The sequence below is a fragment of the Komagataella phaffii genome, chromosome 4 (genome assembly GCF_000027005.1).
Source record: "Komagataella phaffii GS115 chromosome 4, complete sequence".
NCBI lineage: Eukaryota > Fungi > Ascomycota > Pichiomycetes > Pichiales > Pichiaceae > Komagataella > Komagataella phaffii.
Window position 1 is genome coordinate 1,436,004 of NC_012966.1, and position 15,255 is coordinate 1,451,258.

The 15,255-nt window shown below is 39.8% G+C and overlaps 7 protein-coding genes across 7 annotated transcripts; 1 reads left to right on the forward strand and 6 right to left on the reverse strand.

The window, feature by feature from the left end:
- Positions 1-273: 273 nt before the first annotated feature.
- On the reverse strand, positions 274-2,193 carry PAS_chr4_0989 (uncharacterized protein; the record flags this gene model as incomplete). The annotated part of the gene is made up of 1 exon (XM_002494155.1): positions 274-2,193. The coding sequence occupies one exon, from the start codon at positions 2,191-2,193 to the stop codon at positions 274-276; it is 1,920 nt and encodes a 639-aa protein (XP_002494200.1).
- A 349-nt stretch (positions 2,194-2,542) lies between these two features.
- On the reverse strand, positions 2,543-3,439 carry PAS_chr4_0758 (Integral membrane protein localized to late Golgi vesicles along with the v-SNARE Tlg2p; the record flags this gene model as incomplete). Its single annotated transcript, XM_002494156.1, has 1 exon — positions 2,543-3,439. The coding sequence occupies one exon, from the start codon at positions 3,437-3,439 to the stop codon at positions 2,543-2,545; it is 897 nt and encodes a 298-aa protein (XP_002494201.1).
- Positions 3,440-3,622: 183 nt separating this feature from the next.
- PAS_chr4_0759 (C3HC4-type RING-finger peroxisomal membrane peroxin) lies at positions 3,623-4,852 on the reverse strand (the record flags this gene model as incomplete). Its single annotated transcript, XM_002494157.1, has 1 exon — positions 3,623-4,852. The coding sequence occupies one exon, from the start codon at positions 4,850-4,852 to the stop codon at positions 3,623-3,625; it is 1,230 nt and encodes a 409-aa protein (XP_002494202.1).
- A 195-nt stretch (positions 4,853-5,047) lies between these two features.
- Positions 5,048-6,787, reverse strand: PAS_chr4_0760 (Protein required for transcription of rDNA by RNA polymerase I; the record flags this gene model as incomplete). Its single annotated transcript, XM_002494158.1, has 1 exon — positions 5,048-6,787. The coding sequence occupies one exon, from the start codon at positions 6,785-6,787 to the stop codon at positions 5,048-5,050; it is 1,740 nt and encodes a 579-aa protein (XP_002494203.1).
- A 387-nt stretch (positions 6,788-7,174) lies between these two features.
- Positions 7,175-12,547, forward strand: PAS_chr4_0761 (Major component of the proteasome; the record flags this gene model as incomplete). Its single annotated transcript, XM_002494159.1, has 1 exon — positions 7,175-12,547. One exon carries the CDS (start codon positions 7,175-7,177, stop codon positions 12,545-12,547), a length of 5,373 nt encoding a protein of 1,790 aa, XP_002494204.1.
- A 61-nt stretch (positions 12,548-12,608) lies between these two features.
- Positions 12,609-13,541, reverse strand: PAS_chr4_0762 (Ubiquitin; the record flags this gene model as incomplete). The annotated part of the gene is made up of 1 exon (XM_002494160.1): positions 12,609-13,541. The coding sequence occupies one exon, from the start codon at positions 13,539-13,541 to the stop codon at positions 12,609-12,611; it is 933 nt and encodes a 310-aa protein (XP_002494205.1).
- Positions 13,542-14,108: 567 nt separating this feature from the next.
- Positions 14,109-15,113, reverse strand: PAS_chr4_0763 (Protein containing an N-terminal epsin-like domain; the record flags this gene model as incomplete). Its single annotated transcript, XM_002494161.1, has 1 exon — positions 14,109-15,113. One exon carries the CDS (start codon positions 15,111-15,113, stop codon positions 14,109-14,111), a length of 1,005 nt encoding a protein of 334 aa, XP_002494206.1.
- Positions 15,114-15,255: the final 142 nt, after the last annotated feature.

Below are 15,255 nucleotides of genomic sequence, written 5' to 3' on the forward strand. Positions count from 1 at the left end.
TGGTAAACGTTGGGAAGATCCTACAAGAAAGGTTGCCTTACTGTCAACTTTAGTTTATAGTTCACGCGCGCTATTAAGGGTCCTGTGGACACGTGATCCCATGAAAAGAACTTGGCAATTGTTGTGCCAAGTTAAGCCCCAGTCGATATTTGATGTATTCCATGGATATCAGGGAAAGGTTAAAAATAAAACGTAGAAGTATCGGGTAACTGGTTGCTGACCCGCCTTTTTATATCTATGAGTATTATTCTATCTAAACTAATTAATGCCTCTCTAAACGAATGACACATGAGTTCTCCGTTTCTTAACCTGTGAAAAAGGTTTCGTTAACGAGAACTGGTTATCAAGATGCTGCTGCATTGCCTCGTAGCCATGCTTTTCACATAATGCTTGGCCATCCATGACAAAATAATCATCATAAATGCGCACGGAGCAAAAAGAGCACACTAAACAATGCAGATGAAATTTTTCTAATGCCTCATTCTCAAGACATTGGCCTTCAATTACTTCATCACAAGTACGACAGACAGATCCATTCAGTTCATGAAAATGTCTTGAACAGTAAGGTTTGTCGTCAAAGACATAGCATTGAGATGATGATTTCTTGAAAGGAGTTTCGCAAACTGAACATCCAAAGCAGTGACGATGCCACCTTCCCGATAAAAGTGAGTCTTTCGACCAAATTGATTTTCCTGTAATTTCTGAGTTACATTTACGACAAGGTCCAGTTCCTGGAGGAAATAACTTTGCCGGCGGCGTCAGAGCTTGACTATTCTGATTATTCACCAAATGACCCTCAAACTCTATACTCGTGGCATACGAGCAATTTCTTGAGTTAGAATTGTTGATCGTGGCATCCATGATTTCTTCTTGGAGCGGAGACGTTTCTGGAGTGCCAGAATATGCTATAGAATCCTCATTAAAACTGGAATCATTCAAAGGATCCCACATTGTCTGTAGTTGCAATCTATCTGCTTTAGCAGCTAGATCATCTAAATCGTCCACATCAGCTTGTTTCCAGGTGATACTGGCTTTATCATCAGTTTCGCTGACAATCTCAGTTGCCTCTTGGATTGTTGTCATTTGACTTTGTAAATCTCTGTAGTTTGCGTCGTCTTCATGGTACTGTATGGGGGAAGAAGACGATCCGTATGTACTATTGTATGCTCTTGGGGTGCTGGATGGGTTTGAGTGGATCTTGTCAGATTTGAATTGCTCAATGTCGTTGGCTTGTGGGCTAAACAATCCTGGTGTGTTTAAAAGAAAAGACGGCAGCTCATTTTCAGCCATATCTATGGGAAGGGATTTGCGGAATTCATGATTCATTTGGTGTAAGTGAGTCAACTGATCGTGCTCACTGCTATCGTGACTTTCGTATCGTGCGATCTCTTCTTTTACTTCTCGATCAGGGTCTGTGCTTTTATCTACGAACTTAGAATCAAATTCGTCCAACGAATCGTAGCCCTCAAGATCTTCCACCGCATTATGATACTCCGAGTCTGATGAGTCTTTCTCATTTTCATGATGATCTATAGAACTCGTTCTTTCTTCAACACGATTATCAACTTGGTCTTTCTTGTTTGCTCCGTCTGCCTGTACTATGGAGCTACCCACTGATGTAAACCTTGAATTTTTGTTAGATGCAGTAGATGGGGTGCTTAGTGCAGAGTTACCAAAGTTGAAATCAAGGGATTGGTTGGTGAAGGCAGGAGCAGAAAGAGGATGAGACGTATCATCTGAATCATATGTTCTCAGCCTGTCTATATCTAGCTGTAGTTTCTTTGGATTGGCAGTTTTTGTATAATCAATCGTTCGATCGGCTCGTGGCAAGTAATTCAACTGGGTATCACTATTAGTTACTAAACCTGGAGAAGTGAAATTTCTGGGCTCTGTTGGCTGTGACAAATGGCTCCTCTGTCGGGGCTTGGAATCAGTAGCGCTTAAGGAACGCGATCTAGAGCTCTTACCGGCTTGATTCAACGATTGATTAGAGGAATTTCGTGGCACCAACACATCAAATCCTGCTCTCTCATAAACGCCACGATATCTTTTATCTGTTGTCAACGGTGGGAACGCTGAATTGAACCGGACGCCTGCACTTGCCAAAGGAGAGGCTTCTCGGATGAACTTGGGCATCGTTCTCAAGTATGCAGGAGAGATTGGAGGTCCGCTGTCATTATGCTGAGCTGACATTCTCTTGATGCTAAAACGGGCAGCTGGAGCTTTGGTGAGAATTAAATTTTGATTATCTTGGTAAATATTTACGTGCCGTGCCTTCTTTTCCACTCATTAAGTAAACGCGCGCGCACTTGCGCCAAGGAAAACAAAGATGATGCTCCGTATGGCTGGCACACGACCGCAGACGAAGACGGTATGGGATAGGGCAAGATGATGGTCAGCCAAGTAAACAGCAGAGGCCAACTAAGCGCCAAGCTGCCAACTCTTGAAGCAATCTTATTAATTCTAAAAAGCCATACTAACAGTCCCAAGATGAGTATAAGTTGAGACACCCTCCTCATCTCCATATAATACTTTTAACACTTCAGATAGTTGACGTCAAGTCATCATCATCTACTAGCTCAGCATCGTCATCGAAATTGGCTAGCGTATTCAAAGACTGCAAATCTCCATTCTCTAGATCCATGGTGTTCATTTGCTGCTGCATCTTGTAGTAAATCACATACGTGGTAGTGGTAAATGCTGTAGACGTAATGAAAATGCTGAGTAAGTCAACTATCTTATCCCAACCTGTAGATTCAGCATCGCCAATGTTGTTGATTTTGCTACCAATGAACAATGGAATCAGTAGCTTTGGAGACGTGAGTACAGATGCCCCAAGTACAACTGCACCTGACAATCCAGGTACCGCCGCCAACGCTCCATTTGATAATGAATAGGGAAGAGGACACAATCGGATCATACTAAGGATAAACAGTGACTCTTTCCAGTTGTTTCTTCCGGTCAATATAGCCGTTATGGCTTTCAGTTTAGAGTGAGACTCTACCAATCTAACCGAATAATCATGTAATAAGTATCGAAATACCAAAAAAGAGCTTAACGAGCCCAAAACAGTACTTGTCATTAACAATGGCCAGCCAAAGGAAATTCCGTAAACCATTCCACATAGGGTGCTTAACATAGCATATCCGATTAACGGCGGGAAAGCAACTGTATAGACTAAGCCAAACAACATTAACCAACCGTACTTTATATCTTTGAATCCAGTTGCCATTGATTGCAGAACCGATAGCAGCCTCTCGTGATACACGAGTGCTAGCACACCAAGTGCTGACAGCACTATCATATTGGACACTATAAGTGCCTTTTTCCATATTGGTTGACCTTGGAACCAAGAAGCTAACTGTGAGCCGTAAACTTGGGCAGTTTCCACAAAGCCACGGTCCAGGTCTTCATCTAGACTTATTCCTTGATGGTGCATTATAGGGAAGTCAGGATGGCTGTGTGTTATTGAAGTCCCTGGTAACCAAGCGAGGCAAGCGAAGAGGAGTCGAAGGCAGTGAGAGGATGAGGTTTGATATCTGTCTGCTCGCCAGCGAAACTTCTAATCTAAGGACCTAACAGTTATGATTACCTAACCAGAAGGCTACTTATACTAAATCATCTACATCATTAGGCGACGGATTCCGTCCACAGTCCACTCTCCTGTAGTCTTGTTAATTCGGCATCCGAGGAGTCTTCTACCTGTGATTGGACATCTTCCTCCAGTCTCTTCATCCAGCTCAGAGCTAGTGAGATGCTTGAAAATACAGGTGTAGCAAAATACATATCCCGTTTCGATGACGGCAGGATTGGTAATCTGTTTATGGCAAAGAGGGCAAGTACCGTCATTGCTCTGTGACTTCTTCAAAAGTTTCTTGATTTTTCTATCAGCAAGTAAGTCTTTTGAAAGGTTTATTGGGGGCGGTAACTCTGAGTCGCTGAATGGATTTCTTGGTTTGTTCATTTTAGTTGCAAAATCAGAGGAATTCCACCATTCCAGAAACTTCAAGAGAAAGATTGATGCTGGGAATAGTGTTCCTCCTGTGATTAGTAATCCTTTCTTTAATGGACGAGTTAGATCGGAATACAGTAAATACAATGACTCTGTCAACGTGATAGGCCTAATTCTATTATTCCCCGTTCCCAATTTCCCGGCAGATGTCTTATTGAGAAACTTGTTAACTCTCTGTTCATCCAGGTTGTAGTCATAGCTGTTCAATCTAGCATATTTCATCTTGAATAACCACATAATGATGGACGGAGATTTGAATGTGCCTGAAAGATACAAAACCTGCAACAAGACTTGAATTGTGGTCAATACACTCAACAATATGGGGTACAGCTTCAAAAAGTAGTATTGAACAAACGTTTTGAGGCTTTCTTTGGGGTCTAGATTGTTCATCATTAGCTTCGGATAGAGCTTGTCATACAAATGGTCCAGCTTATCTCTTAAATATGGCACGCCTACAATCTCAAACAAAGATACGGCTATCTGGGTCTTTGAAAGCCTTCGCCTTTGCTCTAATAGGGTAGGAACCTGTGATTGTAGCCGTTCGGTGGATATTGTTTGGTGGTTGCGAACTTTCTTCAACCCATAAAACTTATCGATAAATGTGGAGTTCCAATGACTCAGTTGTCGAAATTCAATAAATCCCCGAATAGCCAGATTCAGTTCATCAAAATGATTAGCCACCTTCAGCAAGTACCGAGGATAGCGTTGCGTATAATGGACTAAGATATATCGAATGGATGGAGTCAGCAGTTTCTCCAGCTCCTGTGCAGAAATTATTTCAAATAGAGTGGGAGTCTCTGAATCCAAGGACCTTGAGTCCAAATTGGAGTAAAAATCCATTTGAGACGGAGCTTGTTATGGTTGAGGGAGAAAGAAAAAGTGCTACGACTAGCGGAGGGTTAGACATCATAAGCGTAAGCGAAAACAGGAAGAGCATGTGGAGAAGGTACGATACCAGTTCGCGCTAGACCAAACTGAAAACGGTATCAAGACGCTTGACTACCTAGTTTAGTTTTAATTGTTTATTAAAAGATGCTAATAATCACTGTCACTCTCGTCATGATTATCCCATTCAATGTAGTTGGGACTGATAAACTTGGCTGTTCGTCTCAGAAATAAAGGATCAAATGGAAAATAGGCCGCTAGGTCCGAAAACTCCTGTTTTGATGTGAGATCCCATGAAATTCCTGAACCTGTCGTTGGGTTGGTTGATGAAGTGGAACCGGTTAGACCTTTTCGACGCTCGCACTTATTAGATTCAATGATGGAATAACAATAGCAGATATCCTGTTCTTGGGATATGCGGGCAAAGATCAAAACAACGTTGTCATTGCAAAACTTGAGCGGGTTAAACTTGGACATTATGACCCTCTGGAAAAACTTGTCCAGGTTGCATTCCCATGTGTTTGCATCAGTCTTTAAAGACGAATAGCGGAAGCAAAATATGTAGAGTACTGATTGAAATACAGAGTAGAACATTTTGAAACGATCCATTCCTCTACCATCATTGATTTCTTCTTCTCTTTCGTGGATGTATTTCTCTATCCAGGAGATTAAATAGCTGATAATGAACACAATCTGAGATTTCGACACGTTCTTAGCTCTTGCCATATATGAGGCAAGATATTGCATGGACTTGATTCTCTTGGAAACCATTTCCTTGGGCTGAAAAGCCACATCTATCAGTGTGACTAAAAATGAGTCCATCAGTTCAGATTGGTATTGTGTGACATGAAATAGAAGATACTGAACAACTCTGGTGTAGTGCGTAGGTAAAATATGAGTTCTGAACATTGATATGAGATTGTTGAACGTGATTAGTGGTTTATCATCAGAAGATACAAAGTATGAATCTGTTGTCTTCATCAAGATCATCATGATGGAATCTAATTTAGCTGAAAGATCCGCTACGTCAATAGCCTCTGGGCCTTCATCTAGAGCAACACTTTCATCGAAGTCATCTGCATCGTCTTCATCGTCATCGGAATCGTCATCTTCACTTGCACTATCGGAATCATTTTCGTTGTCATCACCATCTTCCGTGCCCTCCATAGCCTCTAAATCTTCGTCATCAGCTTCTTCTATTTCATTCTGTAGTTCGACGTCTAATTTGATACAGTTTTCCACAATCAAACTCCAGCAACTCAAGCCCAACTGGGGACAATACTCACTGACGTAAAGCAAATTCTCAACGTAGTGAACCAGATACTTTTTCTTGTCGTTTCTATTAGGGAACTTCTTGGCGAGCTGTTTCTGGATGATGTTGGTCGATGTAGGCACCACGGAAATAATATACTTAAGAGTGTCATGAAGTAGCTTAACATTGCCTTCCACAAAACGAGACACCAGCTTAGAAACAATCTCTACCACCCACTTAGGTGAGGCAGAAACTAGAACACAAAGGAACTTGCAATATGTTGTACTTAAGTCTGAATCCTTAGTCTCGACGTTAAGGAGACCTTGAATTAAACCATGACATTTGCGGGTATCTATTTTCCCAATTTCACTGCTTAGGATACTAAATATGGCAGTTAACTGGTCAGTCTGTAAGCTTTCCGGATGCGATAGGGGCAACGAGAGTTTGTATATCAGTTTATCCATTTTATCCAAACTCTCCTCATTGTCTAAGGAGTCTATGATAGATTTGATGTAGGATTTGATCATTTTGTCAGAAAATGATGTCTTGTCAGACGAGTCTATTCGTATCCGTTTCGAATTGGATTCGCTATGCTCATCTATGCTGTGTTTACTACTTGGCTGTAAAGACATCATCATTTACCAGCTGATTAGTATAGAGTTTAATTTTTCTTTTTTAATTTTTTTTTGTAAGAAAAGTTCTTTCTCGCGACTTATCCTAATTTGGTGACTTTTTTGGCAATGAGCCTCATTATGTAATCATTACAGATGTGGCTAGAATAGCTGAAAAACTCTGGCTAACCAGACCAAACCGGGAACATCTCATGCTTTTGTTTGCCTTGCCTTTTGTTGCATATTTTTTTTCCTTTTAGCCTTAAGCCTTTCCTCTCAAGATCAATCGATGAGCATCACCCTTCAAGCCTACCTAATCTAAAAATTAAACTACGTCGTTCTCTTCGCGCTCCCATTTATCTGCACTGTTTCTCCATACAATTCACAGGATACTAGCGTTTGCCACTCACAATAATGGTTGACCTCAAAGCAGAGTTATCACTGATAGACCAAGTGGAACTTAGGCTAACTCTTCCTGAGACCCAGGAAAAATTTGAGAAGGCGCTTGGTGTTTTTCTGTGTCCCTTACTGCTGAAGTTTTATCTCAATGAGTCTCAGATCCATGTCAAGCTGTACAAGTTCTTGAACCACATATCCACCAGATACCAATCGTATCCTGGTTTAAGACTTCCTCTATCTAAGCTTTTGGATCAATTGGAGTCACCCACCATAACTAAGAAATATGACGACCCCGAGCTGCACGAAAAGGGACTTATTTCAGTCGCCTCTAACACTCTTATTTTCGTTAACAAAGCCATTGACAGACTCAGTGCTCAAGAATCTAAAGATTACCTAGATAGATTGATTCAGTTGATCTCAACTATACTCAATGTGGCCCAATTGAGATATAAACTTTACAATATAGTTATCAAGATTCTCCTGAAGATAGATAATCTCTCAGACGTCAAAACTAACCTAACTCCTGAACAGTTTCAAGGGTTTATCGAAATTAGTCATAGATTCTTACTTCTTCCAAGCTTACTTACCACTGAAACAACAATAATTCCTGGTATTCCTGCGGAATCTGCTTTGCTTTTTTCAAAATTCAATTTGGACTCTACCTTTACTCAAAATAAGATAAAACTTGTGGACTACTTTAATTTCATAAACATTCCAAATAACTTAAAAGTACTTCCGTTTTTGTTGGCCTCATGTGCATCTAGAGATGATGTGCTTGTGGGAAATGCTGAGACCTATTTGCATCGTCTTCAACTTCCCACCAATCCAGATCAGTACGTAGTTCAGGTTATTGCTGATCTACTTGTTGGGAAAAATACCCCCCCTTTGTCAGACACTTCGAAACACAAGTTGCTTTCTTTTATCTGCAAGTTAAGCGACATATCTGTTGTCGATATTTCACAGTTCACCTCTATAGCACTACAAGGCTTGCAATCTGACTATGACAAACTGAAAGATCTATCCACCAGGTTCATTGACAAATACATCAACAACGCCAATACAAGTGATGAAAGTATTCAATCATATAGAGAGATTTCCGATCTATTAATTGGCAATATTTCAACGGGTGCCCTATCCGAATTTCAACTATCAGCGCAGAGTATTTCGTCCAGCATAAGGGCTCTAACTACTATTTTAACTCACTATCCTCAAATATTTTCCGACATTTCGGTCTTGTTCAAGTTAGTCGACATATACAAACTCTATTCCGATAAGGAGATTAAACAATATTTACGTGATTCTATCAATACTTTGGTTCGTTCGTTTAAGATTTCCGATCAAGAGAATGTTGCCCAATTTTGTATTTCTAATCTCAATCAACAAGCTGATAAAGACCTGTCTTTCATATTGGTTAACTTATTGAATCGATCCCTTCCCTTTCACGATCCCAGAGCTAGAGTGTATACACTTATCACTGCTTCTGAGATAAACCAAGACTTCTCACAGTTTTCAAGTTTCTTGAATCCATACTATTTTAAGTTGGAGATTTCAGATGAAGATGTGAAATTTCCCAAGTTTGATGATTTTATTTCTTTTGTCGCTGGAGTATCCATTCCCGAGCCAGCATTATTCCATGTGATTAGTTTTGCTTACAATTGTTTGACAGTACCATACTTGAAAGTAGAGCTCAATGAGAACTGGGAAAGTGTTTTAAGTTCAAGACAAGAAGATCTGGCTTATATACTGCAGGAAGTAGCCAAACACCAACCCAAAAATCTGGCAAGTTTTTCCACCCTGCTCTGCCAAACTGTTAACTTGAATTTCACGTCGATAACTCAAAAAATTCGTTTATTCAAAATGTTTTTAGTCGCAGCTCCTGATTCAGGAACTATCGCTCTGGATACTACTTCTTTGCTAGATCCCAGTTTTCATATGTACAATTATGAGCTGGTGGACTTGGTGCTACTGGTTACAAAACCTACCTCAACAGGTGATACTATCTTAAACCACTATTTGGATGTGCTCAATTCAGTCAGAGAAGGACATGAGAAGTTATTCGATGAATTAGTGAAGTCAGTTCTGTCAACCCTAGATTCGCTGAGTAAGAACAGTTCTAACAATGAAGTCAACTTTCATCTTCATTTCCTATATTTAACTCTTCAAAGATTGTCTCTTTTCGGTATTGTCTCCAACGGGTACCTTAAGATGATTTTTGATCAGCTTATCGAAGATTCCGTGTCTTTAAAGCTAACATTAAATGCAAGCTCTAATGGAGATTATTTTACTACTTTATGTTACGTGGTGTCAGACAAAGAATCATTTGAGCGTATAGTGGGACTGATAGGTAAGATGGCAAGCAATAATTCGAAAAAAAATGACCAACTTTTTATCATTGGTGATGCTCTCAGCATTGCTCTTAATAGACGGACAGCCTTGAAATCCCTTCCATTGCAATCACAGTTGTCCTTTTACGAAACTTACTTTCAGAAAGATTTGGGTGTGAGCTTCGAACCGATTACTGAATCATCTGAAATTATACTCAGGGATTTTATTGACACTCTTACTTTACCTTTTGAGGATGCCCACAAGGATGCAAGTTTCATCATCAGCCAATCGAAACTGAAAGCTCATACTATTTGGCTATTCTGTTTATTGGGAGATATTCTTTTAACCAACAGTACAAAGAGTTTGTTGGTAACTGTTCATCTTGTCTTTGTCAGAATGTTATTCAACTACTATAAAGGCTCAAGTAATGTTGATTATGAGTTGATTCAAGAATGTTCTTTAAAGGGATTATTTTTGTTGTACACAGTGTCGCCTTTTCAGAAAAGTTTACTGGAAGAGCTTCAAATAGCTTACAACCAAAACGTCAATAGCAACAGTAGAAGTGTTTTTCAACAGGTTAACCAGTCAAATTCCACAGTGTCGTCAAAAACTTTCAAAGAGCTTATCAGGTTGAGTCTTGAGCTGAATGGTATAAAGTACGTGATAAATTTTTTAAACGTCCTGGTCGGGGATGCTGTAATTTGGTCGCCAATTGAATCCTACTACCATGAACAATCACAGTTACCGGAGAACAGCATTTCGTTGTCTGAGGAGACGAATATCAGACTAGTCTCAAGATTATATCCTTTACAATTTTTTCCTGATTCAAACGTCAACACCATCATCAAGAAGATATGGTCATCCCTTTATTCTACAAGCGACATTTTAGAGCATTCTCAGAATATACTAGAAACTGTCATTGCAGGATTTAAGAACAAGGATTGGAAGATTAGAAGCTGTAGTGTCCTTTCCTTGACTGAACTCTTGAATATTCTAAAATTTCGTACCTACGAGCAACAGTTGGATCAGATCATTGGTGTAAGTTTTAGGTCGTTGGACGATGTGAAGGACAGTATCCGAACAGAGAGTGAAAAGTTAAACAGAAAGCTGATAGCTGTCGTTATCAACAACGTAAGCTCGACCAACTCTGAGGACATATTAAATCTAATCATTCCATTTTTACTGAGCAACAAGGGTTTGCTCAGTGACTCGAAAGATATTCAAGGGTTTTCCCTTACCACCTTGTTAAAGCTATGTTCTAATGATCGGATAACCAAGCATATTTTGAAGTTTATTCCAGAACTAGTGACTACGTTAATCCAGCTAATATCCAGTCTAGAACCAGAGATGGTGAACTATCTCTACTTAAATGCTTCAAATTATAATGTCACTACTGAACAGCTCGATACGCAACGATTGTCTATGTTGAACAACTCGCCCGTCCAAGATACCATTGAGAAGCTGATCGATCTGATAGATTCTTATGATGAGCATCTTGTAGGCCAATTTTTTCAAGATTTCAATAAATCTATTCGAAGAGCTGTCGGACTTCCTTCTAAAGTTTTGGGATCAAAAGTTCTTGTTTACATCCTGTTGAAAAAGCCCGCGGCAGTTTCAGCTAAGAATGGAGATTTGCTTCTTAAAACTGTGATCAACCAAATATCAGATCGCAATCAGGCTGTAGCCACAGCATATGCAATAGCCATAGGTCACGTAGTACGATTTGCTTCCTTTAAAGTGGTCAAAAATTTTGCGAGCAGCACATTACTGTCCTGGTATTTTGAGTCTAATATCAACGAGGATTTCAGTGTTTTTAGGAGAAGACTTTTGTCAAGTTTAGTTATCGATTCTGTTTTTAAGAATAGCATCAATATTGCAAATAGCTTGAGGTCCCTTCTGTTACCCCTTACATTCATTGGTAAGCACGATATTAATTCAGAAGTTGCTGAAAGTTTTGAACATGTCTGGTTGGATAATGCTAATGGTGTGACAAGCATCAAACACTATCTCAAAGAAATATGTGAGATGTGTCTACAACGTATGAGTTCTCAATCTCATAGTGTTCGACGAATTTGTGCCATCAGTGTTGCAGATGCTTGTACCAAGATAGATGACACTCCAGCTGATTTTGATTCTGCCCTTTTGGCCCAGATCTTTGAAGTTTTGATAACTGCATCACGAGGAAGGACATGGGACGGTAAGGAAGTTGTAATCGAATCGTTGGTCTCTACTGCTATAAAGTTCAAACAAATGCTACAAGGTCCAGGATTTAAGAGCACAATCCTCAATGTGAACATGGTTCTACTGAAAGAGCTGCAAAGATCAAAGAAGACAAAAAAGTATGCCATCTTTTTACTGAAGTCTGTGTCTCGATACATTTCGTTATATTCCTCCATTGAGGAAGTTGAAGGCCAATCGTTAACTCAGCAATTTTTGAATACCTTTGAGCAAGTCTACAAGAATTTTTATTTGAGCATCGACGACGATAAGGACTTAGACGAGGATGGTGATATCGATATGGAACCAGAAGGCGTGAAGTCCCAATTGTTCAAAAGAGAGGAATCCAAAGTTGAACTTTTGCAATCGCTTGCAGATTCGTTCACAATTGTCAACTCACAAACGTACAATCACAAGCAGTTGGACTTGCTTTTGAATTATACGCTGGAAGTATTAGAAAGCAATAATAGTACGGGAAGCACTTGGAGATCCCAAAACTGTGCAAGTATGGTCCTAAAAAAGGTCTTGCAAGTATTCAACCAATCCCTTCAAAAAGACAATGGGCTACTATTCTCTGCCGAACTACTGAGCAGTCTTTCAAACGTTTGGGATAGACTTTGGGTCGTCGTCAGTGATGGATCAACCGTTGGAAACGTACAAGTAATGCTTGTTAGAACAAGTCATGAGTTCTTGAAGTTTCTTAGACGTGTCAAAGAGTTTGACGGGTCAATTATCGGTTTAGTTGCCAAGTATCAAGTACTTGTCACCGAAAGATTGCTAGGGTTATCCAAATCAAAGAACACTAGCGCCATTTTACAAAATGAGATACAAACAGCATTGGAATGAGATAACTTGGAAAGCCAATCATCAATTGTTATTCTACCTATATAAAGAACTATATAGCAACCTAAACAATTGAACAAAGTTCACCACCTCTAAGTCTTAATACCAAGTGAAGAGTGGATTCCTTTTGAATATTGTAATCAGAAAGAGTTCTACCGTCTTCCAGTTGCTTACCAGCGAAGATCAAACGTTGCTGGTCAGGAGGAATACCTTCCTTGTCTTGAATCTTAGATTTGACGTTATCAATAGTATCTGATGACTCTACCTCAAGAGTGATAGTCTTACCAGTTAGAGTCTTGACGAAAATCTGCATACCACCTCTTAATCTTAGAACCAAGTGGAGGGTGGATTCCTTCTGGATGTTGTAGTCAGAAAGAGTTCTACCATCTTCCAGTTGCTTACCAGCAAAGATCAGACGTTGCTGATCAGGAGGAATACCTTCCTTGTCTTGAATCTTAGACTTTACGTTGTCAATAGTGTCTGATGACTCCACTTCAAGAGTGATAGTCTTACCAGTTAAAGTCTTGACAAAAATCTGCATACCACCTCTCAGTCTTAAAACCAAGTGGAGAGTAGATTCCTTTTGGATGTTGTAGTCAGAAAGAGTTCTACCATCTTCCAATTGCTTACCAGCGAAGATCAAACGTTGCTGGTCAGGAGGAATACCTTCCTTGTCTTGAATCTTAGACTTAACGTTGTCAATGGTATCCGACGATTCTACCTCAAGGGTAATAGTCTTACCTGTCAAGGTCTTGACGAAGATCTGCATACCACCCCTTAATCTTAGAACCAAGTGGAGGGTGGATTCCTTTTGGATGTTGTAATCAGAAAGAGTTCTACCGTCTTCCAGTTGCTTACCAGCAAAAATTAAACGTTGCTGGTCAGGAGGAATACCTTCCTTATCTTGAATCTTGGATTTGACATTATCAATAGTGTCTGATGACTCCACCTCAAGAGTGATAGTCTTACCTGTTAGGGTTTTAACAAAAATCTGCATTTTTTTAAAGTTCTTAGTATGTTCAAAGTAAGGAATACAACTTACAATTGGAAGAGGCGAATGGGGGGCCTTGTGACTATTTATATTCCCTCTTAAATTGGTAAGGGTGGCAATCAAAAACATAAAGCGACAAACGTCACGTGAACAAAAGAGTACAGAAATGGGAATAGAGATAAAAAGAAACGAGAGATTAGATAAGACCAGGTTAACTGTAATCAATCAGCTCAAAAGTATACAACATCAGATCAGTAGTCTAATTTACTGTGCATGGGCCAAGGAATGGATCAATCTGGAGTAGTAAAGACTGTGAGTAGCAGTAGCCTTTGAGGACCACTACAATTCATTTTAGAGAGCACAAGTTCTGTCCAGCAGACTGGAAAATACGGCATCCCGATTCCTATTTTGGAAATTCTTAGAAGTTTAAAGTAATTCCGGGTCGTGCAGCAGATAATGTCACGATAAAGGTGAAATATATGGAGCGGGTCAAGTATATGCCCGAAAGAGAAATAGTAAAACTATTCTTGATAAAGAAATTAAAGTGGTGTATTTATTAATCATTATTACATATTAGCTATTAGTATCAGTATAAAAAGGGTTATTTGGGTTAAGACTTGGGATCATTGCCGCTTGGGGTTTGGGAGATATTATTGATGTAGTTGAGGCGGAGGAATGTGTAGGCGAAAACAAGTTTGAGGATGTCATGCTTTCTGGTTGGCTTATCACTTCCTGAGCATTCTTGTGTCTCTTTGTGGGAGAAGTCAAACTTCTTTTCAGTTGAACAGAAATTGGGCCAATAGATGGACTTCCTTCGTCTATGACGTGGAGTAGAGATCGCTGCTTCCTTGGACTTGAATGAAAACTGTTTTTAATTGGGGATACAGAATCACCCTGAAACTCTCCGCCTCCATCTTCTTCGTCGCTACTAAGAACATTTTCAAAATTATATTGTTGCGGTAGTCCAGACCGTGTTATGTCTAGACTTTTTGTTGACCTTGGTGCCAATTTGAAATCGAGAGCCTCAGTCAGCTCTTCGTCATCCGAATCAATATTTGCGTATCCCTTTTGAGAATTCTTCTTGACTCCTGGCTTGGTCATTTGAGTTCTCAATTTATGGTAATCTTCTCGTTTACTTGCAAGTTTCTCCTCCTCTGTAAGAAGATAAGACACATACCGGGCTTTGTTTCGTATATTCAGACTCTGCATTTCCTGATCACCATATTGAAATTCTTTTAAAGTGTTTATCAAGTAGCAATTCCTTTTCCAATAGTTAACAAACTCGTTGGAGCCACTCTGTAGACAAAACAAAATCACTGTGAGACTTTTCAGCAGACTTTTCCATTGTTTGTTCTTGGTCTTGAGTAGTCGTTTACGCAAAACACTGAGAATTGTCTGAAGCTTCCGGGGGTCAAATGTGTGCTGACTTATGTATTGCAACTCATCGGCTGTGGGACCCCACAGTTCGTTGTTAGTAGCGTGCTTTATTCGCAACTCAACATTGGAGGAGTTCTGAAATATAAGCTTGACCCTGTCGCCTAATCCTGGGGACTCTTTCAAATAGGATTGTCTTATCATAGGCTACAAGTGGAGAAGGCGGAAGATGTGGAAGATACGGAGAGTTGAGAGAAGCAGGATGGATGTCTGATGTCTTTAGACGATTCGCGAGAATTTCAGATGACATATGATAAGTGTTTACTATAATATACAATTTATGTAT